Source organism: Periplaneta americana, chromosome 5, assembly GCF_040183065.1.
Source record: "Periplaneta americana isolate PAMFEO1 chromosome 5, P.americana_PAMFEO1_priV1, whole genome shotgun sequence".
Classification (NCBI taxonomy): domain Eukaryota; kingdom Metazoa; phylum Arthropoda; class Insecta; order Blattodea; family Blattidae; genus Periplaneta; species Periplaneta americana.
The window spans coordinates 184,769,350-184,788,727 of record NC_091121.1 but is presented as its reverse complement, the minus strand read 5'-3'; the positions used below and the strand labels follow the sequence as shown (position 1 = coordinate 184,788,727).

General features: G+C 30.4%; 1 protein-coding gene across 1 annotated transcript in view; it reads right to left on the bottom strand.

The window, feature by feature from the left end:
* Window positions 1–19,378, bottom strand: part of nompC (no mechanoreceptor potential C) — a 358,845-nt gene that overhangs the window by 12,971 nt on the left and 326,496 nt on the right. Inside the window, exon 25 of the mRNA XM_069826862.1 lies at window positions 15,989–16,117. Within this exon, the coding sequence (XP_069682963.1) occupies window positions 15,989–16,117 (129 nt within the window). The remainder of the gene's footprint in view (window positions 1–15,988; window positions 16,118–19,378) is intronic.

Below are 19,378 nucleotides of genomic sequence, written 5' to 3'. Positions count from 1 at the left end.
TGTATGCATCACAACTCAATGTGATATGACCCTAAACAACTTGATAACGTTCAGCAATTATCTTTGTAACTAATATTCATATTCGGAATATGTATGATAAGAACTTTCTTGTGTTAAATATTATCGTACCTTGGTTAACATGTTTCGACCTATTTTCGGTCATCTTCGGAACTGGTCGTTGTTGATCTTGGCGCCTTTTGTTTCCTGTGTGGGTGCGTTCGTAGTGCAGAGTCGAAGAGTGTGTGTGTTTTGAAATTGAGTTGTGTGTTGAGAATTTCGTTGGGGTGTGTTTTTGTGTGTCTGTATATTTCATATTGTTCTAGTGTGTTGAGTTTCTGGCTTTTTGGTTGGATGTGTAGTATTTCCATGTCTGTGTTGATGTCTCTGTAGGTGTGGTTAGCATTTGTGAAGAGGCGCCAAGACCAACAATGACCAGTTCCGAAGATGACCGAAAATAGATCGAAACATGTTAACAAGGTACGTTAATATTTAACACAAGAAAGTTCTTATCATACATATTCCGAAGTGATACAGTGTTAAAAGTTGTGTAATCAAGATGTAGAATATTCATATATTAAAAATAAAACAGTAACTATAAATGTTTTGTTTGTAATAATTTTTGACGAATTATTACAAAACAAATTTCCAAATGAAAATCATAATATCAATGTGAATGGAAATTTTCATAGAGGAATCAATGTGTCGTACTAGCATGTACAGGGTGTTCGACAAGTCCCACATCATAGAGTAATATGTGCTCGATATGAGCGCATCCAAGTTCATAACATGTCTGGAGGCGAAATTTCATGCTATTGAATGCGGTGTAACGGTGGTTTCACTTCGCACACTTTTTCGTTCAAATAATTCCATAAGGAAAAGTCAAGGGGGGGTGGGTTTAAGTCTGTCGACCTTGGAGAAAATTCTCTGGGTCCTCTGCGTCCTATCCACCGAATACTGAAGTTCTCGTAGAGCCAAATCCCCACACTACAAATTTTATAATATCGTCTATGATGTGGGACTTGTCGGACACCCTGTATTGTAAAAAAAAGCACTCATTTTCCAGAACCTGAAATATAAAACAACTAAAGATATTTATTAGTATCAGTCTAAAGTAAGTACGGTATTATTCTGTTATTCTTGGAATAAATACCGATGCCAGTATAAAAATCATACACAGTATTATTATTAATTGAATGGTTTAAGAAGTTATTTCTCAATTTAAATATTATCGGTTACGTTATTTTGTTCAATAATTTAAATAAAATTAAATTAGAATTAATATAAATTATTGTTACTATTTAAGTATTAATTAATATATGTTATTTGTTCATATTAAAGGTCTGTTCTCTGTTATGTTGTACACAATTTTTGTTCTGAAGTTTATATACACTATATATGTAGTCACTTTCCAAACAAGACATGGTTATAGACCATTAGATATCCTTTCCATTCTTCATTACACATCTGTTTTATTAAAAACGTTATTAACGCACACTACAATAGTCCATAGCCTCATCTTGATATAAGAATGAATATATTTATAGTGTAACTTAACCTAAATTTTATTGGAACTAGATTATATCCTCACCTGATTCAGGTAGCTCTCTGTACTTTTCTGCTTTCACCCCAACTGTGATCAGATACCAGAGCATTTTGCAATATGAGTGATAGAACAGAGAAACTGACCAACAGAAAAACTTTATAATGGTTCTTTTGGGGCTATTCATGATAAGGTATTTACTTTTTAATTTCATGTTAAAAGCTTTAGATTTTAGTATATGGTGATTTACATAGCTACTAAATTACTAAGTTTATAATTCAAATTAGTCGATTTTACACTAAAATTTTATGCACAGTTTATTATGAAGAAGAAGTGAAAGGAAATTACTATTCGGGATAACAATGCAATCTACTATTAAGACGTAGTCTTCTGTTTTTTTTTTCTGCTTCCATACGAGTTTCCTAACCAATAACTTATAAAAATGCAGATAACATTAAAATTAATACTTTCATTCACTGAACCTTTCAATTTAATCTCTAATTGAAATATATATTTACAAATATGTTCTAGATATTTGTTACGTAACTGTATTATAGATGTTTTACAGAAGTAAGTACAAAAATTTGATGCGTAAATAATTCCAAAATATTAACTCTATAAAGTTAATTTTGTTCAGCACATAGAGTTAATTAACATAGCAGAGAATCACTGCAGGGATCGGTTAGCAAAGAGTTAAAAAGAGAGAATTTGAGTATCGATACTCGATCGCTCTCTTTACCTACTTCCGCCACTTCCTCAAGATTATCTTCCAGCAAATGACGCATACTTTAAAGACAGATTATATCGGCAGAGTCTGAAATAATAAGGTCTATTCTACGAAAGCTTTTTAACAATTTTAATCATGTACGGATTTTAGTTACTGCGTAGAATAGATATTAATAAAATATTAAATTACGTTTAAAATGAATGTGGCAATGAATCATTTTCTTTATTTTACTACAGTATTAACTATTCTGGATAGTGTAAGCATATGGATGTTGTGTATAAGTGAAATAAGTGAAGAAATTTTGCTATTATGTACTCTTGAACTTCTAAATCTATCAATTTACAATTTTTACAGTATACAAAGAATATTTGCAGGTATATTTTGGTTTTTAGGATATCTTTCTACCTCATATGCTTGATTTTATAAGGCTTTTTAAAGCTAAAAAATATTAATTAAATTAAAGTTAAAAACAAGGATAATTTAGGAACATTTTTATCAAAAACTACTGGGCCTAGGAGGTTGAAATTTTGCATACTCATATTTCGTATGGTAATGAGAAAGCATGACTACTTTCACATAGATATCAAAATTATTATGGATTTTACAACCGGAAAAGTAAGAAAAATATGAACATTTTTAAATAACTTTTCTTTTAAATGTGGAAAACATTTTTTATTGAACGAATATTCATACTGTGATAAAAATGGCTAAAAATGTAGTAAACTGCATTGGAAATATGCTTGAATTTTTATGAACCTGTAGTGCAAACAGTATCAGAGAAAAATGTTGCTAAAATACCCATGTGTTTAACTTAAATTTAATTAATACTTTTTATGTTTAAAATCGTTATAAAATAAAGTAGGGTAAAGATTGGTAGTACTGTGATACTAATAATATTATGATACTTCTTTTTGAGAATTTTTTTACAATTTTACTGAGCGAGAGGAAGATCAGTTTTTCTGCGTCAACGTATTAAGGGAAGGTTCGTGAACAAAGTTTCTGCACAAAACCGGTGCTTCTCTCGCTCAGTAAAATTGTAAAAGATTTTCAGATAGTACTATCATAATATTATTAGTATCACAATATTACCAACCTTTACTCTATATGAGTTAAAAGATAATCTAAAAACCAAAATATACCTGCGAGTATTGTGTGTAAAAGGTAAAAAAGGTAAAGGTATCCCCGTAACATGCCATGAAGGCACTTGGGGGGCATGGAGGTATGCTATAAAAATAGTAAATTGATAGATTCAAACGTTGAATAGTATTAGCAAAGTCTCTTCACTTACACACAAGAGCATACACTCAGACTACCCGGTACAATTAATACGATGAAATCTATCGGTATAATTTTTTTTATATCTGTTGCAAAGTCATCATCTTGTTCACTAGTGGCAATATTTTTGTACAGAAATATTTTTTATTATAAATTTATATTTTAAATCATAACTGTCTATATTGTCTTCTCAATATGAAAAATTTGAACTTAATTTTTTGGTAATCTAGAAATCGTTTTCAGTTTATTACATTGGAACTTGTATTATAACCGTTCTTGTTTTGGAAATGTTATTGTGTCAGAAATCAAAGCATTAGTATTTTCAAGCAGAAATAAATAACAGAAGATGAGTCATTTGTAAACTCATTGCATTATCCCGGAATATGTTTCAAGGAATGGAGTATCAGAAGTATACAATATATATTTTATAACTTGGGACTAAAGAATGTCCCAGTTTTAAGTTCTAAATATTTGTAGTTATTGTGCATTTCCCCGATTGGAGAAACTGTGATATGAAGCTAATTATAACTACAAAATTAAAATAATATAGGTACTAATATTTTCATTATACAGGGTGATTCACGAGGAAAGGTAAAAAATTTAGGATACGATATCTTAGACCATTTTGAGTGAAAAAGTTCATATGAACATAGGTCCGTTGTCGAACGATGGCGGAGCTATATGCAAGTTTTTGGTAAAACATCTCGCCCCAATGTGAATCAGACGTTACCATATGCTGCTGACGTGAGACAAGGTCAAGTTCGCAATGAATGACGTAACATTGGAATCTGCATTGTGAGCGATGTAGATAAGAGAAACAAACCGGGTGGTGGGGCATTACGAATGTCCAATCGCCTGCCCTTGTCTGATGTAATGACACAGAACCCGCAGATAACACAAATAGCCTACACTATCACTTATCAATTCACAGGAGTTCAGTCAGCTACCTACAGTACAGTAGTTATACAGGTACAGTTATCGGAAGTGTTAAGTTATGTTTTTCAAGATGCCTTATAAATTTTCTACTACAGAATACGCCGATATTGTGTGTTTATGGTTTGTGTGATGGAAGTTCCTTGCGTGCCGTCGCTGAATATGAACAACGCTTTCCGAACAGAAGGGTACCATATCGAAGAGTACTTATGGGGTTGGATGAAAGACTTGGTATAGCAAAGGAAGGGGGAAAGAGAGATGCGCTAATCGACCGTATTTTGGATGCGGCATAAAGAACAGCCACTTGCAACTCTCCCGAGCGATGAGCGCGATTCACGCCCGGGCGCAACAGTGCATTGAATCAGAAGGAGGCACCTTTGAAAATGTGCGAAAACATGGACCCCGACGTCTAGAATATTAGATATGTATGCATACAGGAATATAAACTTTAAATTTGTCCGTTATCTGTCTCTAAATGCGAGTTAGTACAATGGAATCTCAGAAGTTTTTGTGAAATCAAAGAGCCATATCTCCGTAACCGTTCGAAAAGGGACCTATATTCATATGAACTTTTTGACTCAGAATGACGTCAGAATTCACATCCTAAATTTTTACCTTTCCTCGTGAATCATCCTGTATAATTAAAGAACTATACAAAACAACACGCATTTCTGAAGACGTTATGAGAATTCACCATTCCCACACTTGTAGGAAATGATGCCACATAACATACTAACCTTGTATTAAACTAAAGGATCTGGAGAAAGCATTGAAATGATGAAATTATCCTCTTACTTTATAGAATTCAAATAATACTCTATTTCGCACAATTCCGAAGTTTAATGAAATATGATGCTATGCTCGAAGGAATCAAATCGAAACCTCTGAGTTTATCATTATGAAAGTGAACTCAAAATTCTGTGTGTCTAAGTTTATTAGTGAATCTCTCGATCATGTCACTTTTTAAATCAAATATTCAGGAATTAAAGTCATAAAGTTAGTTAGTATAGGTTAACTAAGAGAAATAATTAATATGGAAAGATGTTTTGTACTTATGTCTGATATCTATACAGATTTGACAATTCAAATTTATTTCCAAATTTCGAAGTACAATTAATAAACATCTTCCTCAAGTAGAGGTTTAATATATTGCAAAGGAATATTTGAAGTAGTATGCCTACATTCTTAATACTGCATATTTATATTTATATTCCTATAATTCATTAAGTATACCAATTCAACCTTATGTACCTTACGTAGAATGGCTACACACAAATTTTATACCTATTGAAAGAAAATATATTTTTGTCCATTAAAATTTATTTGAAAGATCTCGAGAGTGGAAAAAACACTAAGTCATGAGCGAGAAGGAACGAAAAAACAGGCACTAATATACTCATAAATATTGATATGGTAACTGATAGCATAACCATTTGTCTAAATATATTATTGCGATTAAACTATTAGAGTTACGTATGCGTTACATAATACTGGTTAACTGTTTTTAGAAGATAGTCTCAGACACTATTTTCCATAACAAAAATTATAAGTTTTGTAAGGTTGGTGTATGCACATATTTATGTAAGAAAAAAGAAAAAAGTATCAATGGATTAAAAAAAAAAACCAGTTTTCGTATAAAAATATATCTTACAGGTACCTGATCTTAAACTCTAACATGTAATCGAAGACACAGTATGTTTAATTGCAAAATGTAACAAATTTTTAATTTATTTAATTTTCAATAGGAAATAAAAATCATTTGAAAGATATTAAAAACCGGTATAATATTCTCACAGAATATATTTTGTGGTTAAAATAACCTTCAACTTTGTGAACTTTATGTATTGCTGAAATATATTTCATTTAGATACATATATCTTGTCGACACATTTTTCGAATCAAACTGTTTTTCACTAAAATATATTATAGTTGTGATAGTTATATTTGAATTGTGCTGCACAAAGGGTTGGCATAGCACAAACATATCTTGCCACTACTATTGTGATAAGAAACCCATGCTTATTACAGTGCACAATTAATGATAATAAGTTAAGAAAAAATAATAAAGCTGTAGTTCAGGTATTACTTCTCAATTCTCATTCTTTTATCATCACAACATACAATGCATTCGGCACGCCATTGCAGTAACAATTGAAAGTGCATTGTTGTAGTATAAAGTTTAACAGATATAATCAATCAAATGTAATACCATATCTTAATATGGAGATAAATGTAAGTTATATTTTAACTACTCACGAAAATAAATTAAAATAAATGTGTATGTGCGTATACGTATGTTTATGTGTGTAAAAGAGAGAAAGAGAGCGCATTTATCTGAGGATGCTTAGTCTAAAGTATTTTTATTTAATTATACTGTTGAATAAAAGCTTCCAAAATCTATCCATGTCTGAAAATATGCCCTAAGACGATTATTTGTGAAAGATTTAAGTTGTTAAAATCAATTTCTTAATGAGAGTAACTGAGAATTTTGAAGGCTTACAATTTTAATCTCAATTTATATCTGACTTAACTAAATAGCTAATTCATCGATGTGAATTCCGATGGCTGTGAGAACTTGCCCTGATTGTTGTTGACTGAAGAAAAGCATGGATGTGTCTTATACAGGGTGATTCACGAGGATTTACCGCCACTTACGGAGTTCATTTCCGATGACATTGTGAGTAAAAACTGTCATATAAACATTTGTCCTAATATCAATATTTTCAGAGTTACACGAATTTGAATTGTTAGTAAAATACATTTTTTCTTTAGTTTTAAGGGTAAAAGAGTATTACAAATAGAGAATGAACCATTCAGAAGTATCATTTCTTTAATTGGATAGAGTTCTGAAGCTAAAATATGTTGTTAATTGCTTTGTACAGATTTTGTTTTTAACTAAAAATGACATCATTTTTACGTACTTATCACAAAAATTGTTACAAATCATACGACTTTAGGAACTTGATTCTTTACAGTTTAATTATGCATCCTAATGTACAGTCTTGAAGAATTTACAAGAGTGGCGTGATTTGTAACAACTGTTGTGATAAATGCGTAAGAAAAATGTAATTTTGTATACCGGTATACATCTTGATTACACAAATTTTAACACTGTATCACTTCGGAATATGTATGATAAGACTTTCTTTTGTTAATTTAACACAAGAAAGTTTTATCATACATATTCCAAAGTAATTTTGTAGTTAAAAATCGAAAAAGAAAAAAAAATCTGTACAAACCAACTATGGAATTCACAACACATTTTTAGCTTCTGAATACTATGATGAAAGAGTGATGGAACGGAGAAAAATTCTCTCCGGCGCCGGGATTTGAACCCGGGTTTTCAGTTCTACGTGCTGATGCTTTATCCACTAAGCCACGCCGGATACAACCCCGACGCCGTTTAGTGGATAAAGCATCAGCACGTAGAACTGAAAACCCGGGTTCAAATCCCGGCGCCGGAGAGAATTTTTCTCCGTTCCATCACTCTTTCATCATGTGATGACGCAGAATATCTGCATGGAAATATCATATGTACTTCGGTACATCAAAATAAAAATATATATTCTGAATACTAGCTAATTAAAGAAATGATACTTCTGAATAGTTCATTCTTTATCTGTAATATTATTTTACAATAAAATTAAAGAATAAAGGTATTTTACTAACAACTTCAAATTAGTGTAGCTCTGAAATATTGAGATTAGGACAAATGTTTATATGACTTTTTTACTCAGAATGTCTTCGGAAAATTGCTCTGTAAGTGGCGGCAAATCTTCGTGAATCACCCTGTATATGGCGGGTAGACTACTCATATTTGCTCGATCACAGGCTGTCCCTTTCGCTTGTGTATTTTAGTAGATTATCCTATGTTTTACCCTTGTAATTTTTTTTGTTTACGTCTTTGCAATGGGATTGTATATTAAGAAGAGAGATAAATGTCGTTTGGTCATCAGCGTTATTATTATTATTATTATTTTTTTTTAATCGTTTCCCATTTTGTGTACTGGAACGATATAGCGATGAATGTATACTAATTAATTAGTATGTCGTAAACAAAACAAGAACAATTACTCTGCTACATTCGTTTGGAATTTATCGTCAAATCTAAAATACAGAGTGTCCCAAATTGATGTATGTTCTGTTTGTAATACTATTTTACAGCAAAGAAATGAGATAGAAATACGATTTTTGCGGTTTATGAAAGTAGAAAGCATGGAAACATGTTCATCTGTTTATAAACAAACATGGCGGTGCAATTATCGTTGATGAACGTAAGTGGATACTGAAATGTTATTTGAAAGTGGAGAATGTTGTTGAGGTGCAACGACGTTGGAGGGTTGAATTTGGAACACAACCACCAACAAGGTTAACTATCACAAGAATCCGAGACAAGTTTGAAGTTGACAGAATGGTGCAAGATGTGTTGAAAGAGAAGTTCCACCGATAACGAGAGTGTTGATGCAGTCATGCAGGCTTTTGCACAATCCCCAAAGAAGTCAATGAGGCAATGTTCTCGTGAGATTGATATCAGCAAATTCAGTGTTCATCGAATTTTGCGAGCTCAAAAATGGAAGCCATACATTCCGAGACTTGTCCACGCACTAAATGAGGACGACCCAGAGATGGATAGGACGAAGAGGAAGTGCTGCGGAGTTCCCGCTTCGATCTCCGGATTTAACCCCTCCAGACTTCTACCTACTGGGAGTTCTAAAGAACATAGTGTACGTCACAAAACCACAAACACTGGAGGAACTGAGAGTTCAGATTGAACATGCCTGTAATGATATTCCAGTTGGTATGTCGCTCTGTTGTACGTCGTTGTTGGGAGTGTACTGTGGCGGTAGGGGACCATTTTGAACATGTACGGGCTTAAGGAATACAAAACCGCAAAAATGGTATTTCTGTCTCGTCTCGTAGCTGAGAAATAGTGTTTCAAAATCTGTATACATCAATTTGGGACACACTGTACAAATAGAAACTATCTTACTCAAACAAGCATTGATGTAGGGTTGCTTCAGCTATGGTACTTCGAGGTTGTTCACTAATCTCATCCCACTTTTAGTGCATTAATGGTTTAACATACCACACTACAAAAATTTGGTACTAATTTGAAAGCATGGTACAGAAGGAAAATAATAAAATGTAGGTTTATTTTTCTGTAATATACTGAAATAAACAGGTATGTAAAGGTTTTTAAGATGATCCTGTGAATAGTTTTATATTTTACAGCAAAGAAAAATCCTCCGCAACGCCTGTAAGTTGTAAAAGCAAGAAGTTATTTTAAAACTTGAAATTTTACCGTTAAGTTAACATTTATTGCTATTTTGTTTTATGCAAATGTATAAGTGTAAGTTGATGATATCTGTTAAAATTTTAATATTTGTAGAAAATTATTATTGTGAAAAAGCTCAATCGATAGAGAATGCAATTTTAACATAGTCAAACATACCAGATACTATTTCCACAGACCATTGGTTATTGATCTGAACTCAAATTAAGTTTATGGATTTTCAAGTTCTGAATTGTTAATATTTTAATTTAAACTCTGAGCTGATAATTACAATTGTTGTAATCCATAAAGTATCGTACGAAATATATGCAACAGGTTTTCAGATTTCATAAATTGTTATTTTAATATAGAAAAGTGATATAGAAACTAGTTTCTTACTGCATGTCTGAATATGTTAAAAAACAAAAATGGTGAAGAGGCTATTTCATTCAATTTATCACAAGAAAACAGTGAGGCATCCTACTATATATACTTCATGTTGTGACATAATTTACTGAAATTAATATTATGGTGGCATGCAAATATCTTAGCTGTGATTGAATGAACTATCGCTATGTCCATTTACTAAGAGATTCAATTCATTACTAACCATTCTATTTCATATTTTGTACAATATTTTATACAAGTATTAAAAGTTTTAATGAACTGAAATTACGAGGATAAAAAAACAGAGGTTCGAAGTATAGAAAATAGGCTACATCTTTCACGTCCTATAATTCCCAATACAAGAAACAGGGTCTTCAAAATCAGATCACAATAGCTAGTTGCTTCAATATAAGAATGTAGTTGTTCCAAAATATTGAAAGCCTAAAATTTATATCTATTTAGATGCACCCTAAACATAGTAATTAAACGATATGACGACCACATAATAAACAAGGTGGAAGTGAAATAACCTTCCTGACTGAAATGGAGATAGGGTACAATTAAATGAATAGAAAACCTGTATTACGTTTTGTGAATAAAGGCACGGTTAATTAAAAAATTAAGTTAAAAGTTTCAGCAGTTCGGTAACATCGCCGTTAACACACACTACTCGTGATACAGATGTAAGAGGTCAACGAATTCTGTGTTTCTCGAGAGGTGAGCTGTTCTCTGGCGCGACGTTGCAACCTTCTCGCATCGTGCAGTGGTTTGAAATTAGAGGTTTTTAAAATTAAATTTACACGAAAACCGTGCATTCTATTGAAATACGCCAGAGGGATAAATTATTTTTATTAGATTTCCTATCGATATAGAAAAGAATCACGATCTCACTCGTAATAGTTACCGAATAAGAGTTGTTAGACATAAAACAGCTTTTTTTTTTCTGAAAAAGAAATTAACTTTTCATCAATATGATATTGTAGTTTTCTGTTACATACAACATGAGCTATGTCCTCTGAAAATATGTAAAGGCTACTTCACTTCCACCCTGTATACGTATATTCTTATGTGCTTGGAGAACGAAGAAAGAAAAAAGAAGTAAAGATAGGAGAATTAAAAGTAAAAAATATAAACAAAAGGTATTTAAAGCAATTAAGGAGGGGCGAGTAAGGTAAATAAAAAAGGTACAGTTTGGGAAATACATAAATAAGTAAAAAATAAATAAATAAAAAATAAATAATTAAATAAATAAATAAATAAAATATTTACATATCTATAAATAAGTAAATAAGTAAGTAAATAAAGTAATAAAGAAATAACTAATTAATAAAATAAACAAATAGGGCTAAATAAATAAATAAATTAATTAATTAACAAATAAACAAATAAATAAATTAACAAATAAATTAGCAAATTAAAAATAAATAAAATACATAAATAAACAAATAAAAAATAAATAGATAAAATAAATTAATTAAATTAATAAATGAATTAAATAAATAAATATATAAATAAATAAATAAGTAAATAAAGAAATAAAAAATAATCAAATAAATAAATAGGCCTAAATAAACATATAAATTAACAAATTAACACATAAATAAATTAACGAATAAAAAATAAATAATTAAATTAATAAATAAGATAAATAAATAAATAACTTAATTAATAAATAAATAAACAAATAAAAAATAAATAATTAAATAAATAAAATTAATTAATTAAAGAAATTAATTAAATAAATAAATATATAAATAAGTAAAAAAATAAATAAATAATCAAATAAACAAATAGGCCTAAATAAGTAGCCAAACAAATAAATTAACAAATAAATAAATAAACAAATTAACAAATAAATAAATAAAGTACATAAGTAAATAAATAAACAAATAAAAATAAATAAATAAATAAATAAATAAACAAATAAATTAACAAATTAACAAATAAATAAATACATAAATAAATAGACAAATAAATAAATAAAGTAAATAAGTAAATAAACAAACAAATAAAAATAGAGTACATAAATAAATAAGTAAAGATATAAATAAATAAAGAATAAATAGAAGGAAGACACAAAAGAAAATCAATTAATCAATTAAAAAGAACGAAGTTTCTTCTAAAAGTACTTCGAAAACACACATAATAAATCGATGGTGTTGAACAGCAATCTAGTATGTCAAAGAATTCAATTTTACACGAGGGTGAAAAAACATTTGTTTATCTTGGAAACGAACAAAAGTCTGACCTAAAATTATATTTAAATTTCTTCTTGTGAAGTTTATATACATTTCTTGACCCGAGATGTGTTTACAGAAGATCGGAGAAAATTTCTGTGATAGGAATCAAGTAAAGTCTCTTTTTCTTTCATACATTTGACATGCGAGATTGGTGTTTAACGCCACTGAAATAGTATAGAGGGAAGTAATTTCTCTTACAATAAATAACAATTAGTTGAAATGATAATGTAGAAAAATTCGGAATTCCAAGCAGTCAAATCATTTTATTTTGCACATGCAGATAATGAATCATCTCTTAGAAAATGTCTTTATTTATCAATCCTGTTCAATCAAGTTTTTCTTCAATGCACCAAAGAATATTTGTTACTCATGCAAAGCAAACAAGACGAATTATGTGTTCGATTCATAGCATGACATTATTAAAATATTTAATTCACATGAAGGAAGGAAAATTGGCGTGAAACACAGGAAATAGTTCGAGATAGGTATTGCATGAAGACAGGTTTCTGAAATTAGATTACAATTAATATTATGGTTATAATTAGTATAGTATTTGTTTAATATTAACATTATTATTCAATATTAATATTACAGATTTTTATGCATATATTCAAGTTATAGACTTCATTGTTATCATTTTTATATTAGTTTAATACTTTATTGATGTTATTAGTATATTATTGTCATTATTATTTTTATAATTTTTATTTTTATTATTATTATTACTGCTGTGTTTATTATTTTTGTCATTCATTTTAATTTAAAATCTTTACCCAACTCACAATGATCTAGAACATTTTACTGAATAATAAACATTTTCTCATCTTTTTTTTCCTTCCGGCTTTGAACACTGATTGAAAATGAACTAATTAGCGTTAAGAATTTAAGAGAAGAAAATATTTTCTATTACATAAATTGGCTTTGGAAGAAATAACTCTAAGTTAAAACTAGGAACTGTAAATAAATTGAGATATGGTTTTGTGTACTGATAATATAATATTATATATACTGGTACTAAAGAAGTACAGTTAACATTCTCTAGAAACTCTGGACTCAACGAGATATTCAGTGAAAGTTCTAGATCAAAGTAGTTTTTTTATATAATGAAATGAATTTACACTCCATACACGAGGTCAGTTTCTCATTCAGAAATATCAGTGCATGGCTTAATATAGAATTTACTAGTTTCAGATATCACTTTTACAAACTGAAGTAGTGGTTGACTTCAGACTTGTGTTACTTTTTTCATTTTTCATATTCTTAGTCACTTAATCTTTGAATTTCATTTTTCTTTTTCATCACATCTCATTTTTAGGCTATAGATCTACTGACTGAATTATTACCGAATCAAAGAATAAAGTAGGTCTAATAATTTTTAAAACAAGGTTTTTCCAGTAAGAATTACAAATTGTTCAGTTAAATGAATTAAGTATTACTGAATGTTTATTTCATAATAAACTCTTTTAAATGTTCCATTTTCTTCATATACAATTTAGTACAGGAGTTTAATCGATTTGATTTTAGTTGTAGACAAATAAATTAACAAGAAATACATACTGAAGTTTGCTGTAATTTTTGTGTGTTTCTCTGTATCTTTCTCAGAAGATACTAAACAAATTAATATTGCCAGTTTCCTGTAAGAAATGAATCATACCACGGGTAAATATATTTAATTGCTTGCAAATGACTTTTAAGGAACCCGGAGGTTCATCGCCGCCCTAACATAAGCCCGCCATTGGTCCCTATCCTGTGCAAGATTAATCCATTCTCTGTCATCATATCCCACCTCCCTCAAATCCATTTTAATATTATCCTCCCATCTACCGCCTCGGCCTCCTCAAAGGTCTTTTTCCCTCCGACCTCCCAACTAACACTCTATATGCATTTCTGGATTCGCCCATACGTGCTACATGCCCTGTCCATCTCAAACGTCTGGATTTAATGTTCCTAATTATGTCAGGTGAAGAATACAATGCGTGCAGTTCTGTGTTGTGTAACTTTCTCTATCCTCCTCAAACTTCACCCCTCTAGCACCAAATATTTTCCTAAGCACCTTATTCTCAAACACCCTTAATCTCTGTTCCTGTCTCAAAGTGAGAGTCCAAGTTTCACAACCATAAAGAACAACCGGTAATATAACTGTTTTATAAATTCTAACTTTCAGATTTTTTGACAGCAGACTGAATGACAAAAGCTTCTCAACCGAATAATAACAGGCATTTCCCATATTTATTGTGTGTTTAATTTCCTCCCGAGTATCATTTATATTTGTTCCTGTTGCTCTAAGATATTTGAATTTTTTTCACCTCTTCGAAGGATAAATCTCCATTTTTTTTAGTATTTCCATTTCGTACAATATTCTGGTCACGAGACAGTCGTATACTTGGGTAAATATATTAATGCATATAAAGTTCAGAAGCTTTTGTGCTACAAACTGGCAGATCGTAGGTTCGATTCCTGATTAGGTCATGGATTTTCTCCATTGTTCTAATCTTTTTGGTCCTTCTACGGCCCTGGGTTGACTCAACCTCCAACAGAAATGAGTACTGGCGGTATTTTGTTACATACAAGTACGTAGGACTAACATCCCTACTACTATACATGCCGATTTTCTAGAAATTACGGGAGTCTGTGGGATTCTATAGCCTGTAATAGGGGTAGCTATTAACTTCAGATGCAATGAGTATTATATAGAAAGATTTTACTTAAACAACCCACAAAGTATTGTCACCTGCAGATTTTGTGAGGATAAATTTCTTTGCAAGCTAACATTTTTCTTTTAATCAGAGACATCTGATGGGCACAATAGAAAACATACTCAAACATATAAGGACGACCACAGTGCTCTAATGGGCTGAAGGTATCCTGAAATAGTAACGAGTGAAATTTTGACTCTTTTTCCTTTTTATGCGACGGAGAAAGAAAAGTCAAACGTAGTGTTTTGTCACTTTCATCAGCAATCAAGTAAGTTAAATCTAAACCTTTCTGGAAGAGCCACTATTTCTTCCTTCCCTTTTTTTATATTGGAAATAAAATATGACGAATAAAAATGTCATAACCATTATTCATCGAGTGAAACTCTACAGTTTTTACCAACTAGTTTGTTTTGACATTCAATTACATTTCAAAGACCGTAAGTATGACATACGAATAACAATTACAGTTGGCGCCAGCGTTTTTGGCGTGTATCCTAGATATATAGTGCCCAGTTTGTGAGCATGTTGCTAGTGCAGCTGAGAATGGTACCACTTCCTATACACGTCACATCAGCCATTGTCAGACTGACTGCGGCAAAAGTAAAACACTCGCACTTAACGTACCCATTACTTATTTCACACGCCAAAAACGGTGACGCGGACCTGTATTCAAATACGACTATACCGGTATATAAATAGGTTCTGGAAACCTCTGCTTCAGGATAACGATTTCTATTGGACTTGGTTAAATCTGGCGTATTTGTTTCTCGATTTAGGAACATTCCAATCGGTTTTAGTTAACAATTTGTATTAAGCTGCATTATATGCTTATGAATGGAAACAGACCTCAAGTATAAGATACTGATTTGTTATGTATGATTTAAATCAGAGTAAGTTTGATTTAAAAGCTGTACAAACCTTTGGGAGCCACTTGTCCTTTCTTAACTTTTTGAAGCCATTTGGCTCCCATCTTTGTCCTGGCACTCACGCGTTGTTGCCGCTGCAAGCCCATCATATGCACAAGACTGGGCCTCTTCCTCTGGGCCACTGCAACCACATGGAAATGTTATTATCCGAGAAAAATAAACAATTACAATATTACAATCATTGCATTAGTACCTAGCAGCAGTAATAATAATAATAATAATAATAATAATAATAATAATAATAATAATACTAGAAATTCCTAAATAATTCCAATTATAAGATAGAATATCAACTTGTTTGTTCAGAGTAGCCTACAAACAGCTTTACATAATCTTGATAGCGATAAGTTGAGCAGTAGTTCTGCAGCAAATGGCAGGCCACAAAACAAGTTCATGTCACTGGTGAAAAGGGATAATACTTACTTCTTACGTGATAGTTAATATACCAGTAGCTTGTTTCTCAAAAAAATATTTTATATTAATATAAACCAATAAAAACGTTCTTCGAAGACATTAAAGGCCCATTCATAATGAAAATTAAACATAACCGTAACATAAACACAGAAGTTTGCGCCCAGGCTACCAAATGGGATCATTCACAATGATTCACATAAGCATTGACATAAACATTACCGTAAGACGTTAACATGAAAGTTTGCAAACTCCAAACTTTCATGCTTATGCTTACGTGATTTGCAAACAGAATACAATCGTGGAGCGCTGAAGTATACGACAGAATATGAGGAAATGGCGTCGTTGTTATGTTTCCATGGTTACCAAGTATGTTTGCTGTTGTGTTTATGTTCCCATCGTGAATGATGGTATGACTTCTTGATTTTACCGTAACGTTTATATTCTTAAGTTAACGCTTACGTTATGTTTAATTTTCATTGTGACTGAGCCTTAATGATAGCGATAAGTTGAGCAGTAGTTTTGCAGCAAATGGCGGGCCACAAAACAAATTAATGTCACTGGTGAAAAGGGATAATACTTACTTCTTACGTGATAGATAATATACCAGTAGCTTGTTTTTCAAAAAAATATTTTATATTAATATAAATCAATAAAAACGTGCTTCGAATACATTAACACTTTTACATGTGTGCACACATTAAGTTCTAAAATTTGAGATTGCATTTTGAAGGATTCATTGTCACGATAAATGAAGTTAAGGACACTTGGTAGAGATTTCCAGCAATCCAGTATGTTTTACTTGAAAACAGATTGCATTTTCTTCGAAGCTATTGTAGATAGAAAAATTAAAATTTTACAACTTGTTAAACAGGTCCTTCTGAGTTCATTGACATCCACAGTAACTAATTAAGATTAATTTTTTTTCACTTCACAATAATTATAACGTTGTAGCGAAAGTTACTAAAAATATGATATTTTTCTCGTCTGGTACCATTTTGTTAGGAACAATTCGTTCTAACTTAATAAAATATTTATAGGCCTACACATTGTATATTAGAAGTTTGAAATTGGACGAGAAAACGTTGCTGAAAAAGTCTTCATTTTTAAATTTATTAATTAACGTAATAATTTTCATGGAGTTAATTGATGAATTAAAAAAAATAAAACTTTGTCAAAAATAGCTTTTACCTTCAATGCCAAACTGTTACTTAACGATATGTATAAAAATGTTTATCAGGTTATGACAGTTTCTGAGAAAAATGTACCAGACGAATAAACAATGCAAATATTCAGCAATTTCCACTTCAGTGTTATAATTACTGTCAAGTGAAAGAAAATAATCCTAGTTACGTACTGTGGGTATCTTTCAACTCAGTAGGGTCTGTTTAATAGTTGATGAAAATTTTGTCTATCTACTATACTATTATAGTTTTGAAGAAAATCTAATCTCTTTTCACGTAAAGTAAAGCATACTGACAATATTTACCATGTGTCCTTAATAATTACATATGGTAGGCTACGTAAAACAACTTTCATAATAAATCTATTTGTGAATATAGAAATCACTCTTTGTTACCTTAGTGCAGGGAAGAGAAACGAAGGTTAGTCATTAATTCTGATTAGAACCATAAATAAATGTAATAATTTTGATAAAATTTTCCCATCCATTGTTACACTACTAAAATATGCATATAAACATCGAAGAAATAGCGGGAACAATGTATAAAAATTGAAGTTATAAAATATAGTAAAAATAGGATAAGAAGAGATAATATAAATTTCAATTCACATTCTAAAAACAATATTTTCTCTTAATCGGCAACAATTTCAGGTTTTGTGATTTATATCCCTAGTTTAAGTGACGTTATAAATAAATAAAAAAAGTATTACAACTATTTTCAAAATTGTTACTTATTATTAGATATTTTCAAGAATTTATAAAATAAATCTCCACAATTCCCCGATCTTCTAACAAACAATTAATGGTTGGTGAAATTGAAAAGTTCTTGCTTGAAAATACTGAATCGGTTTTGATCTAAATTAAGTAAATTTCTCATGAAAGTACCTTAACAGAAAATTAAGGATCAAGAAAAAGTTATATCTGATAAAACCGCTAGAATTTGAAAAAGTTACTGAAATAATGTCAAAATTCTTAAAAAAATGATAATATGCATACTGGTAATCGATATGTTAATATTATTATGTAAAAAAGCAAAAAAATATTTTTTTAGGTGGTGATGATGATGATGATGATGATGATGATGATGATGATGATAATAATAATAATAATAATAATAATAATAATAATAATAATAATAATATTTAAAAATATAAATTAAATTCAATACAATTCTTCTTCCTTAGGCGTTTACAATAATTTGTATACACTTAAATATTGATTTCGTGTATCTATAAACAGGTTTTCTTACCTCTACATTTCAAGTTATTGGGTCAGATCAAATTAGTGCCATAGTCCAATGAAAACATTTATTATGACTACATTATGTCACAATTAATCTAAAATACTACTAAACGTGCAATAGATTTTAAAGGTAATAAATATTTTCGTTGGACTAATACGCTGAATTGATCTGAACTTGGTTTTTGTGTCAGAGATAATGAATTCCAAGACAAGCAATGCGAATTTTGTCACAAATTTCCCACTGCTACACGTACAAAATAAAAACTCTGTAAATGAATATCTAACATATTAATAATGAATTTGTTGTTTGTATTACTGCGATTACAATTAATAACAAACAAACAAATGAACATCATTTGACTAGAAATTCTATGAAAAACACATTATCTTACAAGAATTACATTATTAACTGAATTGAGATAAATTAAAAACTGTTTGACACTAAAATGAAAGATTTGAAATAATTTAAATAAGAAAAACATAATGAGAAAAATATTTGAAAGCTGTAAAGTTGGAATTTATATTTTATACGAAGATGATTTCTTC